We start from the raw sequence: 16,375 nt of genomic DNA on the forward strand, positions 1-16,375 counted from the left end.
GTCGCGTTGTGTTATTATTTTAGCTATTGCTAAATGCTATCTTGGCTGACAGTCCAAGAGCGCTAAACAATCAATGCATTCATGATTATCCAACCATTTTTGTTTGGTCCCGGCAGCTATTGGAAGCTGTGCTGTTTACGTAGCTGAGCTTGCGTTAGGTACAGCATCAGTATCCAGAGTATTTGGATAGTAGGACTACATTTCCCATGATTCTTAGATTCGGTATGATGAAAACATGCATGCAAGTGAGTAGATGCGGATTCGAAAAAAATGCAAACGGAATGTGAAAGTAAATAGAAAGGAATTAACAGTTAAATTCCATTTGAATGGGTTTACCATATGAATCGCGATGACAACTTACACACTACACTTACACACACATGGCAAAAAATCAGGAAGCCAGGGCGGAAAATGTGTAAAATCGAGACAAAACAGTACAGTTGGCGAAATCCGCCAGGACTTGGGACCCAAGGCTCACAACACGGACTGTTCCGGTCAATCTGGGATGTCTGGTGACCCTATTGTTAATTAGATATAGGCTATATACATTTTTTAAACTCTGTAACTGCATGAGCGTTTCAGAGAAACCTTTTACAGATACTTTTGAAAAGGGATTTTTTACATAGGTAACATATCTATCAACTCACTGAGAAGTCGTCGTCCTCTGCCCTGAGATGATCAGCTATGTACTGAACTCCCTCGATGGCTCGTTGCATAGCAGGAGACATGCGATGAATCACAGCCTCTTGTTGGCTTCGTGGGTCTTTAGTGGGCTCTGCTTTGACGGTTTCTGTGAGGCAGTTTGTTGGGGCTTGTTGTTTGGTTCGGTCTGCAGTCCCGGTCCATTTCTCCGGCCCTTCCTTGTGCAGGCAACAGTACTGGAAGCCACCCGAGTGACACCGTTGTGCAGCTCTCAGTGGAAGCTCCCTCTGCAAGTCAGACATTTGCTCTGCGCTGAGCGAGCGGCCATTTGACGACAGTTTATTTGCGCCTTCCTTGGAAAGGCTGCGAAGCGGTGCGAGAGGGAAAGTTGGGGGTAAAGAAAGTTGAGAAGAAGACAAGACGGAGGAGTTTTGTCCTCGTTGAAGACCTGAATACTGTTTAGTGGGTGACTGGTAGAAAATGTTGGCCTTAACTGGGGGATCTTCCTGGTTGAGTTCCTTGACAGGGGAGGATGATGGAGACGGAGAGCAGACGCGGATGTTTGGGCTGTCGGATGGAGTCTTTGGGAGGCTCTTGTCGACCTGTCCTATTTGTGTCAGCCCCGTCTCTAAACCCATCCAAAAGGTCTGAGAGTTGCCTGTTGCTGATATTATGGTTGGGCGGTGCATCATCTCAATCAACTTCTTGCAGTGTTGCTTGGCCGTGCCGGGGGGCCTCTTCATGAAGAGGACCCTGGGCACCATGTCCAAAAACACCCTTCGCACCCAGTGAGGCATTCCGTGGGTTTGAGGTGATCGGTGGTGTACGTTCAAAACAAAGACGGTAATTATAATTGAAAGTGTTACAAAGACCATGGTGAACAGCAAGTATTCGCCAATGAGTGGAATCACCAAGGATGTAGACGGTATTATCTCTGTGATCAACAGCAGGAATACAGTTAGGGACAATAAAACGGAAATACACAAGGTGATCTTCTCTCCACATTGTGACGGTAAATAAAACACCAGCACAGTCAAACAGGAGATAAGCAGACAGGGGATGATAAGATTAATGGTGTAGAACAACGGCAGCCTTCGGATGATGAAGTAGTACGTGATGTCTGCATAGATCTCAGTGCAGCACTCGTACTTTTTGGTGTTGTACTTGCCCACTGCATTCATAATAACCCACTCGCCGCTCTCCCAGTAGTCCATCTGATCTACGTCGCTGGCCATGCTGATAAGGTCAATCTTGGCTCGGTCATAGGTCCACGAGCCAAACTTCATTTTGCAGCTTTGTTGGTCAAAGGGGAAAAAGGTGACATCGATGCTGCATGAAGACTTGTAGATGGCTGGTGGCATCCACTTTATCCGCCCATCATGGAAGAGGTGTGCCTTAGTTAGGTGGGTTACCGCAAAGTCACCGTCAGCACTGCAGACAAGTGACAGTATATGAATTAGACCAGTGATTTCCCAAAATTGTCATGTCCCCTGAGATACCATCCATTTCACTTTTTTTTTCCACTGAAAGGGGAAGTCAACATTAAAGATTTCTTGGCAATAATATGTTATATGTCACCTCATAAACTAAATGTAACCCACCTAAACGGGGTTAACGAATCATGTTTATTGCTGTATTTTATTTTTGAGTCGTATGTTTAATATTTTGAAAACCGGAAGTTTATGTGGTAAATAAACACGAAGTAGTGCTCTCTGCTCTGAAATGTTTACTATAGTTTAACTTGGCAAATAGCACTGGCTTCTGATTTCTACCGTGTGGAATTTTGGAAGTAAACCAACGGAAACGGTATGGAAACTTAGTTAATTTCTTTGGTATCTAACATTGAATTGTAAACCCGTCTAAATGTGATTTTAGAAGTTCGAGAACTCACAATGAAGCCTTTTACTGCCATGCTTTTGGGTGAAAAACCCTCTTCCTTGGTAAGCTAGCTCTATAAAGTTCTCTGTGATTGTGTGTGTGGAGAACACGAGGTGAATGGGGCTAAGCTCTAGCGGCTATATAAATATATTTTTGCACTTTTGTGTTGTTTCTGGAGAATGTATTTTTTTATTTTATGACCTAAAAGGGAAATCTATGCTGATTGTTTAACAAAAAACAAGTACTTGTGTGATTTTGACAGTGAAGTACTCACACTTTTTTTTCTTCCTGATTGTGATTTGAGGTTAAAGCTACTGACAATAGAAGGAAGTTTATTTTATTTTATTTAAAATGGGTAAAAGAATACGCCACATTGAAAATGGGAGTCATGTGTATTATCTTAAAGGTAATATGTCCTTTGTGAATTTGAGAGTTCATCATTGAAATGTGGTTACATCATTACATTTTATTGTAATGACCGTGTTAAAAATTAAAATGTTATAATGTTATAATGTAATGTTGTAATGTATAATGTTATAATTTTTTACTTTATTGAATTGTTAATAGGAAATACTGGTTGTCCCCTTCCTGCAACCATTCTATTTTATTTTCTTTACAGAAAAGAATTTTATGTTGTACAACACCTAGAAAACCTTAGATTATCTTGTATAAAGTATCCTGAACTATAAGCCTGTTCTTTATACAGGTCAGTTTTTTTTTTTTGATGCAAGAAAGATTGGTGAAGCTCCAGTCTTCCTACAAGTTGCATCAGTGATCCGTTTGATGGTGAGCTACCCACGACGAACAAGGAACGATTGCCACACCTCCTAACCAGCGGCTTGTAGGGATGTAACGATAACGGCAATATCGTGATATCGCGATATTAAAACTGCCACAATATATCGTCGTCATCATGTCACGATATTAAAAGCGGCACACTTGTTAAAAAGTTGGGTTGATTTCCATTTGTGTAGTTCTAGCACCCTCTCGTGGATAGTTGTTTTAGTGCAGTTGAATTTTCAAACGGCATGTTTTGGCCCTTCTAAGTTTAAAATCCACACTAATGGTCAGATGAAGGCGCATGTAATATGCTTGTGAGCCGAGTCAATATGTGGAGGAACTTAATGTGTGCTTGCATTAGCAAGTAAGTGCCTCAATATATATAATATTTATCTATTTTTATATATAATGTTTATAATATTTTTATATTTTTCATTGCTATAATTTACAAAAGCAGACTATTGTGTGGGTTTTTTTTTTAGAATGAGATGTTTTTTACAACATTGTGACATTTTCTTGTATCGCCAACCTCCCCACGATATCGTGATAATTATCATATCGTGACCTTCATATCGTGATAACATCATATCGTGATGTTTGGATATTGTTACATCCCTAGTTATTGTATTTTCTTTTTAGTAAATTTTGTAACCTATTTTCATTTATTTTTCTTCCTCTGAATGTTAACTACGGTTTCTTGATGCTTATGTGTTGTCTTTCCTTTGTAAAGCACATGGAGTTGCCTTGTGTATGAAATGTGCTATACAAATAAACTTGCCTTGCCTTGCCTTGCCTAGCGGCTTGTGGTAGGATCGTGCTAATTTTGTTGCCCAACAACAAGATCACCTTTTGGATACATTCGATAACTTTGACTATTACCCCCTGACTTTGACTTGGACTAAATTGGAAACTCACGGAACAATTCCCAAAAGGAACACTTTGAAAAGGACATTTTATTTTATTACTTTTTTGGGCCTAGGATTGTGCACATGCTGTAAAATGTTGCATATGCTGTTCATACTAAAAGTTCTAATTTTGCATCGTTAAACCTGTGTCACTCCGTTATTACTTGAACTCTCAGCTCCTACAAACCTAGAAGTCATGTCATAAATATGACACTGATTAATATTATATTTGTGGAATATGACTTGTGCGACAAAATCCAGCTGAGAATAGAGTAGTACAGTTCCAATTCCATTAAAAAATTGTATGCATCTGCCCACTTATATCAATACAAAATAAAAATAACGACAAAACAACAAAAGAACAGGGGGCAGCCATTTTGCCACTTGCTGTCGACTGACGATGACATCACTCTGGGCTCAGGCAATGAATGACCAATCACAGCTCACCTGTTTTTTTTTAAGCTGAGCTTTTATTGGTTGTTGCCTGAGCAACTGTGATGTCAGTTTCACGCAACAACGACAAGTGTCAAAATGGCCGACGTCTGATATTGATAAAAACTGCTGGATTTGACTGCTTAACTCATATTCCACTAACACACAATTAACCAGAATACCATTATTTAGGCTAGTGGGGCGCCATAGAACATATTATTGTCAATATATTGAAAATCCCCTTTAATTTTAACAATTTACTACAAACAACAAAAAAGACATTGTGGGTTGGTGGTATCCACACCACTGATATACATATAATGACAGGCAAACAAATAAACAAATAAATGCTGTTCCACTAGTGGACTTCATGATCAGGACAGGATCATTATCAGGTTTCTACGGCGCTTGATGATGAGCTAACCATTTGAATCTTGTGTGTTAGAGGAGGGAGACATCTACAAGTAGAACAGGGTGCACCTCTTGAAGTGGTCTCAGGTGGTCTGGACCAAAATTAAGAAAGAAAAAAAAAGATACTATACATGGTGCACACATTTTTAGTATAGTTAGCTTAACAATGCCATTGTTACATATTACGTTTTTATGATTCCACCAAACTGTTACCCAGTGAAAAATATGTATAAATCCACACACAAACTGATTGTGCGCTTGAGAGGTATTTGTGACCGAGACTTTAAGCAGTCTCACTCCGTTTGTTTGCTGTGCACCAGGATTCAGAATTATATACATCATGGCAAAAACTGTATGTCAACTGTGAACACTGCCCATGAAAAGGAATTACGATGTCTGAAAGTTTTACAGCAAGGACATGCTCCCTTACCTTTGCTTTTTTTTATCTTCTGCCTCAAGGTAAGCACATCCATGCAACGCTGCAACACCTCAGCTGCACAATACATGACTTCTTTCCGTGACTCCTCTATGTCATGCAAATCATACACTTAAACGACTCGTGCACGGCACCTTGAAAGTGTTCTCTCTCTTCTCAGTGGAGGGCAAAAGCTCAAGTTTTCATACATACTACATAAAAAATACACTTTGCAGTAACTTTAGTGTATGAAATGCTAGGATCAGGGTTACAATTTGGGCATCAGGTGCGGTCATAATTTATGAAAAGCCTCAAATAGCTCAGTTGGTGAGGAGTTGGGAGATGTAATTGCACAGATGACATATTATCCAAACCAAAAACGAAGCATATTGTCGTTTTATTTTGATGGTCGTGTCATATGCTTTTAGCAGATGGTGTGCAGTTGGTCCTTTGTCTCGTCCTGTTAGTTTCATAGCCCATAGGCCATTTTATCAGCAGACAGCACAAGATACGCAGTTTTGAATGACAAGTCGATTTGATAATTGTATTGCTCATACCATGTCATGTCTAATAAATTTCATTGTTATATTGGCCATTTAGAATTCCCTTCAGTCATAATAACAGTTACACTGGATGCATTTTATCTGAGGCTCTTTGAAACACATTTAATTACATTTTATCTCCTACTTCTTCAGCCTAATGTATTGCCTTGCTCATAGTACCAAGTTTGTTTATGGCCATTCCTATTAAGTATGACCTTGTTCACAGCCAAAGTAGTTTATGACGTTGGCATCGGACAAGAGTGTTGGCACGGTGGCAGGATCTTCTTTTTGTTTTCATCCAGTAACGCCTTCTGTTGGAATCGAATCAGCAGATTCTGCACATTATTGCTGATGTGATTACGCTTGCCTCAAGGATGGCAGCGTTAGTGCATGAATCACCGTGTGTGCCTGCGTCAAAGTCATCTTTTACTATATTCTATCGCCGGATGGCCATGATAAATTGATTTATAAAGCCATGATGGTTGTGAACTTTGTCGGTTGTGTCGAAACGGCTGATCCCAAGTTTGTAATTATGAGGTTATGTTGTGCAGGGAACCAATCGAGTTGTATTGGATTTTAGAGCAGCAAGCAAAGAATGCAAAATGTATGGTAACAATTTTGGTCATGGCAGTAATTAAAAACAAACAAAAAGCCCCATTTTCTGTTTGGCTTCTAAATAGAAAGTGAAGCAGCCATTGCACAAGGCTTTCTTATTGTTACTTTTCTTTTTTTTAACTGTATGTTTAAATCTTGTTCCAACTGGCTGAATCAAAAAATTTTATTGGAATGAGACTTCTAAAACATTTCAAGTGAATACGCTAATAACGACTCCACAATTAACCATTATTTTTATCAATTCAAGGTCAAGATAATTAACAAGCATTATTAGGGCCACGCTGAAAAACAGCCCAATTATGAAAAACTTTCATAATAAAGAAATGTCATAATGTTATGTAGTGAGTGTCAAAATTCACTGCAGCCCCTAATTGTTCTCTACTTGGCAAATAATTATGAGATATGATTTTTATCTTGGTAATCAAACACCCACCCAAAAAGATTTGATTAGAGTGTGTGTGTGTAGCTCTTTCTCAGGAACAGACATGATACACTGCTTAATAGATGATGCTGGAACAAATTATGAGATATTCTCATAATACTGAATAACCTTTTTTTCAGAGTAAAGTCCATATATTGCTTCGTAGGAAATGTATTGAAAGGGTCATCCCTAACTTTAACATTAATGTATGGTAATGAAGGAAACCCTCACTTGTTGTAAAGGACGATGTCAGGCCTCCAGATAAGCTCCGAGGGAATACGGATGGAGGTGACATTCTCATATTCCTCTGGGTTCCAGCGCAGCTTGTAATCGTTCCATTCCTGGAGGAGAGCAATCGCCATACAGCAGTTACAATACTGTACTTCCACACTGGATTCACTGTAGCAATTTGCTTTTTTATAATTTACATACTTGCTTGACCCAGACGTTTGTTGTCATCATCTGGTTCTTCTCATCCTTGTTTGGTGGAAACAGAAAACAAATTCTACTTTAACACAGTATGAAACAAAGGCAATCACACCTTACCCTAAAGAAAGTAAATTAACATTTAATGGCTGCAACGTTTGCCAAGCTCCTCTCAGCCGCTGACACATTGTACAGGAGAAGACAACTTTGCCAAGAGCTGACTTGTAGCATGTGGGACAACTACTGTCTCTAATTATGAGTAAAAACAATCCTCAGGGTCTTGCAGTCTTTGTATTGTCAATCTATGAACTCGCTGTAAATAAATACAGGTATGTATGTATGTTCCTGGTACCAAACAAGTTTTCCCTGAGTCAACAGAATTCTTCAAACAAGGTTTATGTAAAGTATATTTGATGTGTTGTATTCTCCACATGGTCTGCAATATTTAATCGGAACTAGGGCTGTCAAAGTTAAACCGTTAATAGATTAATTAATCACAAAAAAATGATGCAATAATCACATATTAACGCAGTATAATCACACAATTTTTTTTTTTTACAGCGCTTGAGCCTTGAACGTAACCGCGGGTGGTTACATTGAAGGCTGCGCAGGTCAGTGATGAGGTCAATGCACGGCATTTCCTACACCTGTTGTTCCAAGATGAGCGGGGTGACTCCATTTGGTGCGCTCGGTGGTAAATTTTGCTTTAAAAAACACCCCGACGGGACTTTATATGAAACAAAAGTAATTTGCATTTAATTAATTAATTAATTAATAATTGCTGAATTGCAACCAATTGATATGATGCTGTTACGTTTTGCGCAATACACGCATGCATGCAATTGCGTACATGCATTTAATCAATGTTTGCAAATGAAATGACATTCAGATAATAAAATGCATTAATGTCAAAATATTACGGTATTTTGTATTTATTTTATATTAGGCAAATACACAAGTAATTTAGCTGGTTAATCGTGATTAATCAAAATTAAAAAGTGTGATTAATCAGATTAAAATTTTTAATCGTTTGACAGCACTAATCGGAACATACATGAGGAAGTATTCGGTTTATTGACTTGCATTGTGTCTTAGTAGTAGTGAGGCTTTTACTCACCACATCTATAAGCTGAGCGATAGAAAGACCAAAGTGGACCAGCACTGTGTCTGATGAGTTTTCCACAGGCCTGGAGAGCTTGTTGTAACGCACAAACAGATCCTGGAGCAGTTTTTCCTCAGCATGAGCCCGAGGTCCAGCATAGCAACACACTATGAGGTGATTACAACAAATGACAAACAGTTGACTAAAATGTGCTATTCAAGCATTTTAACATCCTTTCCCATCTGTCCTTGCATCTAGAGAATAAGTATAGCTTTATTGCCATAGTTTGAATCATTACAACTTGTTCAATGGACATTCAAACAACGACCAATGGAGAAGGACCAACTGAAATGGGAAGCCTGACGGTGCGCCCAAATGAGCGTGTGAGCATAGGTCTTTCTACTTGGTAACAGCCAACACACCAAAACAAAACACATTGTCTCGTTGCCATGGAGACGACTTCGCTGGCTCCTAAAGAGGAACATGAAGCACAGGAGAATGGGGGAGATAGGCTGGGCCCCATTGTCAGGCAGCTTCAACATCCAGGAGAAAGAATCCAAAATAACAGCTATTTTAATGGTTGTTTTGTTTTTATTCTTTGGCTTTTGACTCTGCATAAGACTCTGTATTGTTTGAGTGTTTTGTGGTATTGACAGTTTTATGTTATTCATTTATTATTTTAACTGTCTTGTAGTATGTTGTTGTATTTTTGCTCCATGTACAGCACTTGGTACGCAGCGGTGGTTGTTATAAAGTGCTAAATATATAGAGTTGAGTTGAGTTGAGTTGAGTTGAGTTGAGGCTTGAGTCGTTCACTGGAGCTCTCACTCGGTATCACTTGACTGAATTGGCCATCAATTCCTTGAGGCAATATGACAAGTTTTCCACGTTGGTATCCAATTTGCCAAGTGTCTCCGTAGTGGCGTTCTACCTGCGATTCATTTCATTCGTCGCCTGAGTGTTGACCATCTGCCACAGACCACCAATTTCCAATAAAGCTGCTCGCGTTTTCTGGACTTTACAATAAATCAGGAAACTGCCAGCTCCAAACAGCGGAAATCCCTGTATCAAAATGGCAATAATGTATGCATCTTCCATGTCCACCATGGAAATATTTGATAGGCATACCATCTTCCATTGGCTTGAGAAAAAAACCAAAAAGAAAAAAAAACAAAAAAAAACTCCGTTTACCGCTCACCTCGTTGATACAAAGTCATGCAATTGTGCATGACTGCCCTGTGATTGGCTGGCGACCAGTCCAGAGTCAGCTGGGATAGGCTCCAGCTCACCTGTGAGGCTGTGACCCTAATAAGGATAAGTGGTATACTTATTTAGAAAATGTGTAGGTTTTAATAACATTGATTTTGAATAGCTTATTTTGTGTGCTAAACATGAATATTTCATATGCTATTCAGTACCTGTCTGGATTGTATTTAGTTTATGCAATAAAGAGCACATGTTTGTAGTGATGAAAACAGAAGGCGACCTCTGCTAGACCCAGCTGGCGTCATGGTTACACGAGACAGTGGGGAACAGCAAAAGGAAGGATGAATGTGGATCAGAGGACATGTTGTGCCTGCAAAAGGTTTCGTCACCCCACCCTCACAAAGTACTCCCACCTGTGCACCCGTGTCCCTTTGCTGCCTATCTAATGGAACACCTCCCTCTCTCCACTCCTTTAGAACCAACTCACATTACACAGAATATGACCTCGCGAGGTCCCAGAACAATTAGAGACTCGTCCCGAGGCTTGCACAGTGGATTGCCGATCTGTATATGCAGCATTTTTTTCCGCCCGTATTGAGTTGGAGCTTTCTTCTATTTGAGCCATTCATCATCATCGACTGATTTATATAAGTGACTTCAATTACTACTTTGGTACTGCTGTATTATTTAGTATATCTTATGTGATATATTCATCCATCACTCCATCTATCAATTTAACTCACTGCAATATTTATCTTTTGGTGGACCATTGCAACTGAAACAACCTTCAGGAGACTCTATAAATTTCATTTTGGAAATGGAAATAAATTAGAACTTGGAAATAAAATTATTTTGTTCCGGTTGTTGAATTTCCGTCAAAACTACTTTAGAAAACAACAACAACAGCAATAAACAAACTTGTACAGGTAACAGGCAATTTCTTCTTATTTTATTATTATAACCTTTATTTTTTAATGGCATTTTATTGTATATAATTTTGTAATTACAATTTTTATCTTTGTAGTGTTCATCCACTAATGAATGATCAATAAACTATCATTCGAACTGTGATCATTGTTTTGGAACTGAATTTTGATTATGTCTTGAAATAATTAAAGATGAAATATGTTAAATTCTAATGTTTGTATACAGCGGACTCTGTATCGGTCCGTCGTGGTGTAGAAAGAACTGAGCCAAAAGGCGAAGCTCTCGATTTACCGGTCAATCTACGTTCCAACCCTCACCTATGGTCACGAACTGTGTGTCGTGACCGAAAGAACAAGATCCCGGATACAAGCGGCCGAAATTAGTTTCCTCTGCAGGGTGTCCGGGCTCTCCCTTAGAGATAGGGTGAGAAGCTCGGTCATCCGGGAGGGACTCAAGAGTCGAGCCGCTGCTCCTCCGCATTGAGAGGAGCCAGTCTGGGTTTTCCTCCTAAAGCTGCTGCCCCCGCGACCCGACCTCGGATAAGCGGTAGTAAATGGATGGATGGATGTTTGTATACAAATTGTTTTTTTGGAATGTAAGTCAGCCATTTTGTACTTCTATCCCACTGTCGCCTAATAGTGGCTGTAATTAACATAAACACGCCCACAACACTTTCTCCACTAATCACAGTAGGCTGGTCGAAGATTCAAAGCCAGCTGGCCGACCACACTAGCTCAGTCTGGCTGAATCATTATCACGCTATGTCAAAGTAAAAATTTAAGCAGAGTTGCACTGAATTTGTTGGATGTACAGAGTGTTAGCTTCTTGATGACGTGTCCATATGCCACACTCACAGTGTATTGTATGAAATGCCTCCATGAGAGAAGATGTTTTAATATTTTTGTCGGCGCTCAGTTTTGTTCTGTCGAAGCTTCCTGCTTGTTTGATCAACCCCTAGCTCCACCACCCTAACCTAACCTCAATGTAATGGATTAGAATTCATACTCACCAAAATTCTATAGACCCTTCCAGCTGACGTCACCGCTTAGCTCCCGCGGCGCCTCCCGGAGGGCAAACATCCCTTAACAAATTAATGTGGAGAGCTTGATTTTCGGCGAGCGTTTTCGTTCAAAGGTGAAAAATATGTCAAGTGTCACAAAAGCGTCCCGAGTAGAACACTACATTACTGTGACTCATTGAAACCAGTCGTTTGGAGCCGCTAGCTACAAAAAAAATGGAGTTTGTTGTAGGGCAAAGTGGAAGTGGAAGCTTAAGGTATGTTGTTTTTGGTTGAAACAGTACGCCAATCACTACTTTCATGGTATAAATTGTCATTCATAAAATCGTTTGTGTCCGGATATACTCCTCTTGCTGTATATCGAAGTCTTAAAGCTATCTTAGCTTTTTAGCTGCTAACAAACAGACTGCACATTTATTACACATTCCTCAGCAGAGATCAAGCCCGAGTTAAAGTGTTAATTGTGGTAATCGTGTTAAACCATTAACTTCCTGTTAAAAATTACTTGAATACTTATGCAAAAAAAGTATGAATGATTGTTTCACTAAAGATAATATGGCAGTGGCGCATTCATCACGTCTGCCTCAAATTTACAATCAGAGGTTAATGTTACGACCAGCTGTATATGAAAAAGAGAAAAACTACCTGATATAAACTGATCTGAGCATATCCTCGTACTTTTTGTGGGTGCAAAGCAGTTGCGTCGTAGTTTCGTGCTAGCCACCGTGATCGTCTTTCACTCCTCACTGTCTTCCGCCTGGTTTAGAATCACTGCCAGCAGCCGAAAGAGCGATCTCATCTCTCTTTTAGAGCCTCCCTCGGCCGCGCACAAGTTCACCATAGCATTGGTCGCTGATTTATCAACTGTTTGACCTATTTTCTCGTTCACACTGATTGTTTTCTAATTCACTCGCATTGACGCCCTGCCCTCCACCGCAAGGGGCGCACTTAAACGTGACGTCACACTGGGTCTATACATTCTTTGGGGTATTTTGATGAAAGCTTGCTACAGATATGACCTGGAAACATTTTTAAATTGTGGATAAAAAACAAACAAACTATTTCTGCTGTAAAACCGACTGCATTACTGGAGTACAACCAGAAGAGTTGCTGTTGACTTAGTCACAACTACGATGTCAGTTACAGTCCAGTCCATCCACCTACTACATGTTAAAACAGAGACACAGATGTTGCTGTTGTCCTCCTACTCATTCAATCAAAGCCGATTTTCTGTCCTTTACTTGCCTACAAACAGGCATCATCAAATTTTATAGGCCCAGAATCAATATCTGCCCACGTATTATCATATCTTTTCTTTTTTTTACGCTGGAATCCATGTGCAGGTGCCCATCAAGCAAACGGCAGCAAAGCAGAGTGGCCTCAACAGTAACATTTGTATCATCATTAGCCTGCTATGTCCCTCCAGTCCTTCTGATATTAAATAGAAGCACCCTCAAAGCTGCAAAAAAAAAAAAAAAAAACTAGCAAGGAAACTATGTGAGCCAAAGCAGTGATGTGTGTTGTCAAAGGTAGTAAATGTTTCATAGTGGACGATGGTGCTACTTGGCCTTGCAGACACTTTTCATTCCATTTGATGGACACACAGAAGGCGATTTCTTTCAATTGATGGAGACAACCTGGGGAAAGTGTATTGATGTGAAAACAACAACAAAAACAACAAGAAATTGTTCTAATGCTGTAACTGTTAATTGTTGATCTTTAAGATTAGCACTTGTACCAACAAGTTTGTGTTGTATAGTTGCAAAGTCAGAACACAAAATAGACACTAACCTATGCTGATTTTGTCGTAAAGTCATAATTACAGTAAATATTAGCATCAAAAAACACTTGTAGGCCATAAATTTCCCAGAGGGAGCCATCCCAAAGGGATCAATAAAGTCAAGTCCAAGTCTAAGTCTAAATAAGAAATAATAAGTCTGATGGTAGTAACTGAACATGACTGCTTGTGCTGTATGATGACATATGCTTACGCTATTGCGCAAACTCATACCTTAACAAAAAAAAAAAATCGATTGAAACAACTGAAAATGAAATTCAATGGACATGTGGTTCCAGCAATACATATTGGTGAAATTGGGCTCTTCTCCCTTTTCATTATGCCGTTTCAACTCTTTCCTTTAATTTTCAAAGCATGTAATGCCATGCATGCAGTTAATAATGAAACTCGGTCTTTCAGTGCTGTTACATCACGTCATATAAAACCAGTGTAAAATCTAAAATGGAATCAGAGATAACAAACGATAGGACTAAAATATTTTAAATAAATCGGGAAGATACAGAGAAATGCTGAAGTCAATACATTATTGTTTTTACACTTTTATGACAGTTAACAAGAAGTTCAGTCAATGGAGATTCTATGGTACTGATTTTCTGAAGGATACGTTTTTGTTTTTTTGTTTTTTTGGTTTGTTTTTTAATAACTGAATGAATAGGAGGTCCACCTGTGTCCCAGAACAGATTGTGTATGACATTAGTATTGTTTGATTGCTCAGTGAGTTATAAAAAATGAACAAATATCAGTTTTCCACTTTAAATAAGGTAACATTGATTTAATCCTTGCTATGAGGCACACAGCAAACTGGTACGCCCAGGTTAGTTAGCTGCTGGTTTCCTGGCACTGCTGGACCCAATTCTGTCCTCATTTGATCAATGCGCTCTCTGAGGCCAATAGTGCATGAGCAGCAAATATCTGTTAGCAGTGTTTGCGCGTCGTCGCCAGCAACGCTTTTTTAGCAGGTCACCAAAGCAACAGAGGTGTTCATCCTCATTCAACGGAAACTTGAGAAAACTGTGCATGTTGTTAATCTTGTTTATTACACCTTGTCCAAAATGATTCAGGAATATAACAAGCAGAGGAGGGTATGAGAACAAATGTTTGTTTTTGTTTTTTTGGCAAATAAAGTCAAAAGAAGAAGCATGGAAAGAGCACCCAAAAACATGATGCATAAACACCTCCACCCAACCTGCTTGGTGCTTTGGTATTAAATATAAATATTTCATACAGTGTTTCAATTTCAGCTCAAAATGATTTCAACATGACTGAAAGTTTTAAAAGCACACACAGCAACTATATAAATATACAGTATCTAACCCATTGCACCATAGTATTTGCTGAATGAAAATTACCTTGTGTGCCGAGAGTCAGCAAAAGTAAGCTGAAACATTTGTTTACACCCATGATGCTCCTCAAGCCGCAGGACGTCGCCATAGAAACAGTGTGCTCTTGCTTCAGATGATCTTATTAAAGAGCCAAATGTTGAATGAGTCAATGTCAGCCTGCTGCTGCTCCCCCTCGTCCATCTGTCCTCCCCTGTCACTCTGCTGTCCACTTTGACTCGAGACAGAGGGGTGCCTGCCTGCCTGCCTGCCTGGGTTCGACACGAGCAGGTGCCTCCTCGCTCTGGTGGAATCCTCGGATCACATGAGTTCGCTTCCCTGCTCTTCTACATGCGTTACTCCCTCACTGTGACTCTCATCTCTCAGCCGCCTCCCTCCTTCTCTCACTCTCTCTCCTTCTCTCTCTCTTCCTCATTCCAGCCCTTCAACAGCCCTCTAAGGATGTACGATGGAACCACTGAGATTTTGAAACATTTTCCCCATGGGAAATAATGCTTTTGCTGGGTCAGGTTGCCGCCATTGTAATGTAATGGATTAAAGTAACATTTTAACTGGTGTAAAATGAACTGTTAAATTTTGACGACAACAAAGTGATTTCTTGTTTCGAGTCTCCTTGCTTACATCTATAAAGTTGACATTTGTATCTTCTATTGACTTAAATAGTGCTTGATATGCAAACATTTGGTTGTCTAACCAAACGATAAATATAAAATATTTACATTTGGTCCAACTATGGCGTAACAGTGCTACTCTCACAGTAGAAGTTTCTTTACCACCTGACAAGGAGGATAGTGGAGATCCACCAATGTTTTACTGCCTCTATGAGAGACAATAAAATCTCACAAGTCTGGCCTTGAGACATCCATGTGATAGAAAATATTAAGGAGAGTAACTCTGGCCCATCCGCTTTCAGCCATTTATCAAACAGTCAAACATATACAGAATGAAAACACACATAAGGATCATGGAGAAAATCCTTGAACTGTAATAACCATGTGATAAATGGCCAACTTGAGCTGAAGTCACAGTTTATGATATCACTAAAATAGATGTAACGATAGCTGCAATATCGTGATATGGCAATAATAAAACTGTCACAATATCGTTGTCGTCATGTTACGATATTGAATGCAGCACATCTGTTAAAAATGTCAAGTTGATTTCCATTTGTGTAGTTCTAGCACCCTCTGGTGGTTATTTTTTTTAGTGCAGTTTAATTTTCTTACGGCTTGTTTTGGCCCTTCTAAGTTTAAAATCCACACTAATGGTCAGATGAAGGCGCATGTAATATGCTTGTGAACCGAGTCAATATGTGGAGGAACTTAATGTGTGCTTGCATTAGCAAGTAAGTGCCTCAATATATATAATATTTATATATTTTTATATAAAATGTTTATAATATTTTTACATTTTTCATTGCTATAATTTACAAAAGCAGACTATTGTGTGGGGTTTTTTTTAGAATGAGATGTTTTTTTACAACATTGTGACATTTTGATTAAAATCCACGTTAATCG

General features: G+C 39.3%; 1 protein-coding gene across 2 annotated transcripts in view; it reads right to left on the bottom strand.

The window, feature by feature from the left end:
• Window positions 1-15,199, bottom strand: part of chrna4b (cholinergic receptor, nicotinic, alpha 4b) — an 18,335-nt gene extending 3,136 nt beyond the window's left edge. The window contains exons 1-6 of one of the 2 annotated variants that reach the window (XM_077515011.1): window positions 12,366-12,389; window positions 11,712-11,783; window positions 8,585-8,736; window positions 7,474-7,518; window positions 7,273-7,382; window positions 648-2,073 (exon numbers count right to left, since the gene is read on the bottom strand). In XM_077515011.1, coding sequence (XP_077371137.1) covers window positions 648-2,073; window positions 7,273-7,382; window positions 7,474-7,503 — 1,566 coding nt within the window. In that variant the 5' untranslated portion in view covers window positions 7,504-7,518; window positions 8,585-8,736; window positions 11,712-11,783; window positions 12,366-12,389. Of the gene's footprint in view, window positions 1-647; window positions 2,074-7,272; window positions 7,383-7,473; window positions 7,519-8,584; window positions 8,737-11,711; window positions 11,784-12,365; window positions 12,390-14,867 lie in introns of those variants that run through there. The other variant, XM_077515010.1, reaches the window with a different exon arrangement.
• Between the last annotated feature and the right edge of the window lie 1,176 nt (window positions 15,200-16,375).

This window comes from Festucalex cinctus, chromosome 2 (genome assembly GCF_051991245.1).
Source record: "Festucalex cinctus isolate MCC-2025b chromosome 2, RoL_Fcin_1.0, whole genome shotgun sequence".
In the NCBI taxonomy this organism is placed as follows: Eukaryota; Metazoa; Chordata; class Actinopteri; order Syngnathiformes; family Syngnathidae; genus Festucalex; species Festucalex cinctus.